At 43.7% G+C, this 10,329-nt stretch overlaps 1 protein-coding gene across 1 annotated transcript; it reads left to right on the top strand.

Annotated features, from left to right (window-relative positions):
- Positions 1-5,038: 5,038 nt before the first annotated feature.
- On the top strand, positions 5,039-9,285 carry LOC129644671 (beta-defensin 33-like). Its single transcript, XM_055570183.1, has 2 exons — positions 5,039-5,096; positions 9,158-9,285. The coding sequence occupies exons 1-2, from the start codon at positions 5,039-5,041 to the stop codon at positions 9,283-9,285; spliced, it is 186 nt and encodes a 61-aa protein (XP_055426158.1).
- Positions 9,286-10,329: the final 1,044 nt, after the last annotated feature.

The raw sequence follows: 10,329 nt of genomic DNA, 5'->3' as shown, positions 1-10,329 counted from the left end.
TCTTCCAACGAAATCCCAGGGCTGATATCCTTTTGAATGGACTGGTTGGATCTGTTGCAGTCCAAGGGACTCTCAAGAGTCTTCTCCAACACCACAGTTCAAAAGCATCAATTCTTTGGTGCTCAGCCTTCTTCACAGTCCAACTCTCACATCCATACATGACCACAGGTAAAACAATAGCCTTGCCTAGACTAACATTTGTTGGCAAAGTTATGTGTCTGCTTTTGAATATGCTATCTATGTTGGTTATAACTTTCCTTCCAAGGTGTAAGCGTCTTTTAATTTCATGGCCACAGTTACCATCTGCAGTGATTTTGGATTTCAGAAAAATAAAATCAGATACTGTTTCCACTGTTTCCCCATCTATTTCCCATGAAGTGATGGGGCCGGATGCCATGATGTTTGTTTTCTGAATGTTGAGCTTTAAGCCAACTTTTTCACTCTCCTCTTTCACTTTCATCAAGAGGGTTTTTAGTTCCTCCTCACTTTCTGCCATAATGGTGGTGTCATCTCCATATCTGAGGTATATTTCTCCAGGCAATCTTGATTCCAGCTTGTGTTTCTTCCAGTCCAGCGTTTCTCATGATGTACTCTGCATAGAAGTTAAATAAGCAGGGTAACAATAGACAGCCTTGACGTACTCCTTTTCCTATTTGGAACTGGTCTATTGTTCCATATCCAGCTCTAACTGTTGCTTCCTTACCTGCATACAAATTTCTCAAGAGGCAGATCAGGTGGTCTGGTTTCCCATCTGTTTCAGAATTTTCCACAGTTTATTGTGATCCACACAGTCAAAGGCTTTGGCATAGTCAATAGAGCAAAAATAGATGTTTTTCTGGAACTCTCTTGCTTTTGCGATGATCCAGCGGATGTTGGCAATTTGACCTCTTGTTCCTCTGCCTTTTCTAAAACCAGCTTGCACATCAGGAAGTTCATGGTTCACATATTGCTGAAGCCTGGCTTGGAGAATTTTGAGCATTACTTTACTAGCGTGTGAGATGAGTGCAACTGTGCGGTAGGTTGAGCATTCTTTGGCATTGCCTTTCTTTGGGATTGGGATGAAAACTGACCTTTTCCGGTCCTGTGGCCACTGCTGAATTTTCCATATTTGCTGGTATAATGAGTGCAGCACTTTCACAGCATCATCTTCCAGGATTTGGAATAGCTCACTGGAATTCTATCACCTCCACTAGCTCTGTTCGTAGTGATGCTTTCTAAAGACCACTTGACTTCACATTCCAGGATGTCTGGCTCTAGGTCAGTGATCATACCATCGCGATTATCTGGGTCATGAAGATCTTTTTTGTACAGTTCTTCTGTGCATTCTTGCCATCTCTTCTTAATATCTTCTGCTTCTGTTAGGTCCATACCTTTTCTGTCCTTTACTGAGCCCATCTTTGCATGAAATGTTCCTTTGGTATCTCTGATTTTCTTGAAGAGATCCCTAGTCTTTCCCATTCTGTTGTTTTCCTCTATTTCTTTGCATTGATCGCTGAAGAAGGCTTTCTTGTCTCTTCTTGCTATTCTTTGGAACTCTGCATTCAGATGTTTATATCTTTCCTTTTCTCCTTTGCTTTTCACTTCTCTTCTTTTCACAGCTATTTGTAAGGCATCCCCAGACAGCCATTTTGTTTTTTGCATTTCTTTTCCATGGGGATGGTCTTGATCCCTGTCTCCTGTACAATGTCACGAACCTCAGTCCATAGTTCATCAGGCACTCTATCTATCATATCCAGGCCCTTAAATCTATTTCCCACTTCCACTGTATAATGATAAGGGATTTGATTTAGGTCAAACCTGAATGGTCTAGTGGTTTTCCCTACTTTCTTCAATTTAAGTCTGAATTTGGCAATAAGGAGTTCATGGTCTGAGCCACAGTCAGCTCCTGGTCTTGTTTTTGCTGACTGTATAGAGCTTCTCCATCTTTGGCTGCAAAGAATGTAATCAATCTGATTTTGGTGTTGACCATCTGGTGATGTCCCAGTATAGAGTCTTCTCTTGTGTTGTTGAAAGAGGGTGTTTGTCATGAGCAGTGCATTTTCTTGGCAAAACTCTATTAGTCTTTGCTGTGCTTCACTCCGAATTCCAAGGCCAAATTTGCCTTTTACTCCAGGTGTTTCTTGACTTTCTACTTTTGCATTCCAGTCCCCTATAAAGAAAAGGACATCTTTTTTGGGTGTTAGTTCCAAAAGGTCTTGTAGGTATTCATGCCACCATTCAACTTCACACGCCAGTAAAGTGATGCTCAAAATTCTCCAAGCCAGGCTTCAGCAGTACATGAACCGTGAACTTCCAGATGTTCAAGTTGGTTTTAGAAAAGGCAGAGGAACCAGAGATCAAACTGCCAACACCACTGGATCATCACAAAAGCAAAAGGGTTCCATATAAACATCTATTTCTGCTTTCTTGACTATGCCACAGCCTTTGACTGTGTGGATCACAATAAACTGTGGAAAACTCTGAAAGTGATGGGAATACCAGACCACGTGACCAGCCTCTTGAGAAACCAGTATGCAGGTCAGGAAACAACAGTTAGAACTGGACATAGAACAACAAAAGGGTTCCCAATAGGAAAAAGAGTACATCAGGGCTGTCTATTGTCACCCTGCTTATTTAACTTATATGCAGAGTACATCATGAGAAATGCTGGGCTGGAAGAAGCACAAGCTTGAATTAAGATTGCCGGGAGAAATATCAATAACCTCAGATATGCAGATGACACCATCCTTATGGCAGAAAGTGAAGAGGAACTAAAAAGTCTATTGATGGAAGTGAAAGAGGAGAGTGAAAAAGTTGGCTTAAACCTCAACTTTCACAAAACTAAGATCATGGTATTTGGTCCCATCACTTCATTGCAAATAGATGGGCAAACAGTGGAAACAGTGCCAGACTTTATTTTTTGGGGCTCCAAAATCACTGCAGATGGTGGCTGCAGCCATGAAATTAAAAGACGCTTACTCCTTGGAAGGAAAGTTATGACCAACCTAGATAGTATATTGAAAAGCAGAGATATTACTTTGCCAACAAGGGTCCGTCTAGTCAAGGCTATGGTTTTTCCACTGGTCGTGTATGGATATGAGAGTTGGACTGTGAAGAAAGCTGAGTGCTGAAGAATTTATGCTTTTGAATTGTGGTGTTGGAGAAGACTCTTGAGAGTCCCTTGGACTGCAAGGAGATCCAACCAGTCCATTCTAAAGGAGATCAGTTCTAGGTGTTCATTGGAAGGACTGATGCTGAAGCTGCAGCTCCAATACTTTGGCCACCTCATGCAAAGAGCTGACTCTTTGAAAAAGCCCTTGATGCTGGGAGGGATTGGGGGCAGGAGGAGAAGGGGACGACAGAGGATGAGATGGCTGGATAGATTCACTGACTCAATGGACATGAGTTTGACTGAACTCTGGGATTTGGTGATGGAAAAGGAGGGCTGGCGTGCTACGATTCATGGGGTCACAAAGAGTCAGACACGACTGAGCGCCTAAACTGAACGGAACTGAATTTCCTCTTTAACTAAAACAATGAAACTTTTAATGTCTTATCCCAAATATATTCCTCATAGCAATATTTATGGGGTAGGCCGTTTTACAAGATGGGATGAAGAAATGAAGTAATTTGTTCAAAGGAGTGCAGATTGAATGTAGGGAGCACTTGAACTCAAGCCCAAGTGGCTTTGACTCCAAAGACCTTGTTTTATTAAATATCCAACAATCCTAGAAAACTAATGTACCTACTGAATTACATAAAATCAACAAATACTTTATCTCAAGTGTGATCTGTGCATCACTTGGGACATACTTATCTTACAAGGTTATGTGTTGCTCACCAGCAATCCAGGCTAAACTGGGTGTCCTGCATTTTCCCTGCAGCCCGCCTCAGGTGACAGCATGCTCCAGGCTGTGCTGTGGTGACAGCGCCTCCAGATTAGCATCTTCCAGGAGCCAAAGGTAATTCTCGATGAAATGATGCAAACCCGGGAGGGCCCGGGTGCACTGATCAGACTCCCCACCCCCGAGGAGCAGCCACCACCGAGGATGCTGCTTGTACTCTGTCTGAGCAAAGCGCTCTCAGGACTCTAGTGCTAGAGATTAGGGGCCCCAGCCCTGAAGGGAAAGGTCAGTTCCGCTCAGAATTCATTAACCAAACAGGTTCCGATTTTTAGTCACTCGGTTGTGGGCCACTCTTTGTGAACCCATGGACTGTAGTCCACCAGGCTCCACTCTCCATGGGATTCTCCAGGCAAGGATACTGGAGTGGGTTGCCATTCCCTTCTCCAGGGGATCTTCCTGACCCAGGGATCAAAACTGCATCTTCTGCATTGGCAGGTGGGCTCTTTGTCACTAGAGCCACCTTGGAAGTCCTTTATCTGGTATCCTTTGGTGCTTTTCACTCAAGAATACATTCATGAATTAACTGTATTAAGAAATACTCTAGCCCATAAAGCCTCACCTGATTGTGGTCTATGCAAGAGCTTGCTTAGGATGGATCAATTCTCTCTGTAAATGGTAGCAAAAAAAAAAAAAATGTTGAGAGTGATAAAAGATCATTTTAATTTCCAAAATTCCTTTTTGATGGTAAAAGGTGTATGTGTGTGGGTTGTTGTTGTTTAGTCAATCAGTCGTGTCCAACACTTCAAGACCCATGGATTGACGGTGTTTATTTTGAAAGGAGAAATGGAAAGATGCAGAGACATGAAATAAAGGTGAAAAAAAGAAATGAATAATTTTCTAACAGAATTCAATGTTTAATGATTTTTCTCCAAAAATTACACCAAACCTCAGAGCCATAAGAAGAAATGAGAATCAATGTGGAAACCCTGACTTCCTGCAAACATCTTCCTTTATGAGAGGCAAACACTTGGACCATGTGTCCATAGATGAAATATCCTCAAATTAGGCCCAGGCCCAGCTGAACATCTCTGCTAGGATAAAAGCCCTTTCTTTCCAGCTGAAGTTTTCAAACTCTCTTCCAGATCGCCTGCCCCGATTCAGGTGTGCCACCAGAAATTGCTTCTACTAGGAATTCCGAAAACTCCTTTCCCATCATGAAGCTACTGTACGTTCTCTTCCTCTTACTTGTATGTCTTATCCACACAACATCAGGTAAGTGGCAGATGGAACTGGTCGGGTGATATGGTGGATGACCTTGGAGCATAGGGTAGGGAAGGCCAAGTTGATTCATCATCCAGTGATGTACTAAACGGAATAATATCAAATCTGAGAAAAGCATAGCAAATGCAACATGCTCCATTTTACAAAAAATGAAAGAGAAGCTTAAAGAAGTGAAAAATAGCCTCCCATGATTGCCCTTAGCTAGTTTGGTGGTAAACCCATAAATTGTAATGGTGATAGAAAACATTTACAGGGGACTTTATGGCTTACAAATCATTTCCACGTGACTAACAGTAACAATAATAACAATAGTAAATCATGTTGACCAATTCCAATTCCAAAGAAAGGCAATGCCAAAGAATGCTCAAACTACCACACAATTGCACTCATCTCACATGCTAGTAAAGTAATGCTCAAAATTCTGCAAGCCAGGTCTCAGCCCTACATGAACCGTGAACTTACAGATGTTCAAGCTGGTTTCAGAAAAGGCAGAGGAACCAGATATCAAATTGCCAACATCTGCTATATCATTGCAAAAGCAAGAGAGTTCCAGAAAAACATCTATTTCTGCTTTTTTGACAATGTCAAAGCCTTTGACTCTGTGGATCACAATAAACTGGAAAATTCTGAAAGAGATGGGAATACGGGACCACATGACTGGCCTCTCAAGAAACCTGTATGCAGGTCAGGAAGCAACAGTTAGAACAGGATATTTAACAACAGAATTGTTCCAAATAGGAAAAAGAGTACATCACAGCTGTCTATTGTCACCCTGCTTATTTATCTTATATGTGGTGTACATCATGAGATATGCTGGGCAGAAGAAGCACAAGCTGGAATCAAGATTGCCGGGAGAAATATCAATAACCTCAGATATGCAGATGACACTATCCTTATGGGAGAAAGGGAAGGGGAACTAAAAAGCCTCTTGATGAAAGTGAAAGAGGAGAGTGAAAAAGTTGGCTTAAACCTCAACATTCAGAAAACTAATATCATGGTATCTGGTCCCATCACATCATGGCAAATACATGGGGAAAGAGTGGAAACTGTGCCAGACTTTATTTTTTTAGACTCCAAAATCACTGCAGAAGGTGGATTCAGCCATGAAATTAAAAGACCCTTACTCCTTGGAAGGAAAGTTATGACCAACCAAGATTGTATATTGAAAAGCAGAGATATTACTTTGCCAACAAAGGTCCGTCTAGTCAAGGCTATGGATTTTCCAGTGGTCATGTATGGATGTGACAGTTGGACTGTGAAGAAAGCTGAATGCTGAAGAATTGCTGCTTCTGAACTGTGGTGTTGGAGAAGATTCTTGTGAGTCCCTTGTAATGCAAGGAGATCCAACCAGTACATCCTAAAGGAGATCAGTCCTGGGTGTTCATTGGAAGGACTGATGCTGAAGCTGCAGCTCCAATACTTTGGCCAACTAATGTGAAGAGCTGACTCATTGGAAAAGCCCTTGATGCTGGGAGGGACTGGGGGCAGGAGGAGAAGGAGACGACAGAGGATGAGATGGTGAATGGCATCACTGACTCGGTGGACATGAGTTTGAGTGAACTCTGGGGGTTGGTGATGGACAAGGAGGGATGGGGTGCTGCGATTCATGGGGTCACAAAGAGTCACAAATGACTGAGCACCTGAACTGCTCAACTGAATTTCCTCTTTAACTAAAACAATGAAACTTTTAATGTCTTATCCCAAATATATTCCTCATAGCAATATTTATGGGGTAGGCCATTTTACAAGATGGGATGAAGAAATGAAGTAATTTGTTCAAAGGAGTGCAGATTGAATGTAGGGAGCACTTGAACTCAAGCCCAAGTGGCTTTGACTCCAAAGATCTTGTTTTATTAAATATTCAACAATCCCAGAAAACTAATGTACTTCCTGAATTAGATAAAATCAACAAATCCTTTAGCTCAAGTGTGATCTGTGCATCACTCGGGACATACTTATCCTACAAGGTTACGTGTTGCTCACCTGCAATCCAAGCTAAACTGGGTGTCCTGCATTTTCCCTGCAGCCCTCCTCAGGTGACAGCATGCTCCAGGCGGTGCTGTGGTGACAGCGCCTCCAGACCTTAGCATCTTCCAGGAGCCAAAGGTAATTCTTGCTCAAATGACGCCAACTCGGGAAGGCCCGGGTGCTCTGATCACAACCCCCACCCCCGAGAAGCAGCCACCACCGTGGGTGTGGCTGGTCCTGTGTCCAAGCAAAGTGCTCTCAGGACTCTCCTGCTGGCGATTAAGGGCCCCAGCCCTGAAGGGAAACGTCAGTTCCGCTCAGAATTCATTAACCAAGCAGGTCCAGTTGTTTAGTCACTGGGTTGTGGTCGACTCTTTGTGACCCCATGGACTGTCTCCCACCAGGCTCTTCTGTCCATGGGATACTCCAGGCAAGGATACTGGAGTGTGTTGCCATTCCCTTCTCCAAGGAATCTTTCTGACCCAGGGACCAAACCTGCATCTCCTTGTTTCCTCAATTGTTGGGTGGATTCTTTACCAGCTTAGCCATCAGGGAAGCCTGAGGGAAGCCTCATGCTGCTGCTGCTGTTAAGTCGCTTCAGTCGTGTCCGACTCTGTGCGACCCCATAGATGGAAGCCCACCAGGCTCCCCCGTCCCTGGGATTCTCCAGGCAAGAACACTGGAGTGGGTTGTCCTTTCCTTCTCCAATGCATGAAAGTGAAAAGTGAAAGTGAAGTCACTCAGTCGTGTCCAACTCTTAGCGACCCCATGGACTACAGCCTACCAGGCTCCTCCATCCATGGGATTTTCCAGGCAAGAGTACTGGAGTGGGGTGCCATTGCCTTCTCCGGAGGGAAGCCCCATAGACCCTGTTTAAATGAATGAGCGTGATCACCTTCCTAGAGAACAATCTGCACATCAGGAAGCAATAGTTAGAACTGGACATGGAACAACAGACTGGTTCCAAATAGGAAAAGGAGTTCGTCAAGGCTGTATATTGTCACCCTGTTTATTTAACTTATATGTAGAGTACATCATGAGAAACACTGGACTGGAAGAAAAACAAGTTGGAATCAAGATCAGCGGGAGAAATATCAATAACCTCACATATGCAGATGACACCACCCTTATGGCAGAAAGTGAAGAGGAACTCAAAAGCCTCTTGATGACAGTGAAGGTGGAGAGTGAAAAAGTTGCCTTAAAACTCATCATTCAGAAAACGAAGATCATGGCATCTGGTCCCACCACTTCATGGGAAATAGATGGGGAAACAGTGGAATCAGTGTCAGACTTTATTTTTCTGGGCTCCAAAATCACTACAGATGGTGACTGCAGCCATGAAATTAAAAGACGCATACTCCTTGGAAGGAAAGTTATGACCAACCTAGATAGCGTGTTCAAAAGCAGAGACATTACTTTGTCAACAAAGGTTCGTCTAGTCAAGGCTAAGGTTTTTCCTGTGGTCATGTATGGATGTGAGTGTTGGACTGTGAAGAAGGTTGAGCGCCGAAGAATTGATGCTTTTGAACTGTGGTGTTTGAGAAGACTCTTGAGAATCCCTTGGACTGCAAGGAGATCCAACCAGTCCATTCTGAAGGAGATCAGCCCTGGGATTTCTTTGGAAGGAATGATGTAAAAGCTGAAACTCCAGTACTTTGGCCAACTAATGTGAAGAGTTGACTCATTGGAAAAGACTCTGATGCTGGGAGGGATTGGGGGCAGGAGGAGAAGGGGACAACAGAGGATGAGATGGCTGGATGGCATCACTGACTCGATGGGCGTGAGTCTGAGTGAACTCTGGGAGTTGGTGATGGATAGGGAGGCCTGGCGTGCTGCGATTCATGGGGTCACAAAGAGTCGGACACAAGTGAGTGACTGATCTGATCTGATCTCAGTTCTTACTATAATTTTAAAAACTGTGGAAAAACATTCTAAGCTTGTAGGTCACACCAAACCAAGGAGAGTGCCAGTTGTGTCCCTGTGGACTGTAATTTGAAGTTCCTTGCTATATAAATGAATTCTGGTAGCTTTAGTTACACATGTCTCATTTATTAGTTTCTTTTTCACTTCCCCTTCCTTTATAGGGGAAAGAAAAATGAAAAACCTTGAATGTGAGAACATGGGTGGTGCCTGCAAGTATCAGAACACCCATGGGTGTGTCATCCTGCCTGGAGAATGCAAGAGTTGGAAGAAACACTGCTGCAGAGTCTAGTTTCAGCATAGGAGCATCCTCAGCAGCACAAGACACTCCCCACAGCTGAGTCCTGTTTAAAAAGAGACACTGCTCATTCGGGTCCTGTGGGGTCTTTCTGAGTGCATGAGGTTATGAACAGGATGGGAAGATTTCAGTTGGAAGTCTGGTCACACCACTCGTTAGCTGATTAACTCTGGACAGGCCTTGCCTTTCCTAGGTCTCAGTCTCTGCTCCTGTGACTGTTGAAATGGATGTTCTCCACAACCTAATTTGTTGGTGGTGGAGTTTAGTTCCTAAACCATGTCTGACTCTTCTGTGACCCCATGGACTGAGTCCATGTGATTTTCCAGGCAAGGATACTGGAGTGGGTTGTCCTTTCCTTTTTCAGGAGATCTTTCTGACCCAGGGATCAAGCCCACATCTCCTGTGTCTCCTGCATTGGCAGGCAGAGTCTTTAGCGCTGAGCCCCAGGAAAGCCAACCTGTTAATCTATGTCTACAAATGTATGGACTGAGGGAAAGAGCTTTGAGTGTGTGTGTGTGAGTGTTATAGTATGAAAAGTCACAGAGGTTTTGTGTCCCTTTGTGGAAGGATGTCTATGTTTCCATTGGCATATGGGTTTCCACATGGTCAACATGTGCTTAAAGTCACAAGAGACAGCAAACTACGTTCTGAAGCAGCTGTGGTCGCTGCTGATAATCTCAGTGGCCTCTGAATTTCCAGTCTCTCCATGTTCCCATCCCTCGTCACACCTCCATGTAAAATTCTTGGTGTTTCTCTGTAAAAAGGATGAAGGACAAATTCTCTAGTGTCTCAGGTCCTTCACCCGTTGGCCATACTTTCTCGAGTTTCATCTTATCTCAGCCTGGTTTGCAAACTAACCCCTGACACAGTGTCAGTCATCTTTCTGGCATAGTGTGTTCTCCTCACACTGAAACACACTTAAGCTACTTGTCCTCTGACTTTCCCTGCCTGATTTGTACTCGCTTTTTATAGTCTCAGCTCACACATGGCCTTCACTGGGAAGACATCCTTCATTCACCCAACTTGAGTAAGAGAAGA

Source organism: Bubalus kerabau, chromosome 2 (genome assembly GCF_029407905.1).
Source record: "Bubalus kerabau isolate K-KA32 ecotype Philippines breed swamp buffalo chromosome 2, PCC_UOA_SB_1v2, whole genome shotgun sequence".
Taxonomy (NCBI): Eukaryota; Metazoa; Chordata; class Mammalia; order Artiodactyla; family Bovidae; genus Bubalus; species Bubalus kerabau.
Note: the sequence above shows the minus strand (reverse complement) of the source record. Positions and strands in the feature narration are given on the sequence as shown.

What these genes read in the sequence shown, in the direction of transcription:
- LOC129644671 (XM_055570183.1), top strand. Translation starts at nt 5,039, where the DNA reads ATGAAGCTACTGTACGTTCTCTTCCTCTTACTTGTATGTCTTATCCAC. An exon ending in TCTTATCCACACAACATCAG is followed by an intron (nt 5,097 to 9,157) that starts GTAAGTGGCAGA and finishes CTTCCTTTATAG; the next exon opens with GGGAAAGAAAAATGAAAAAC.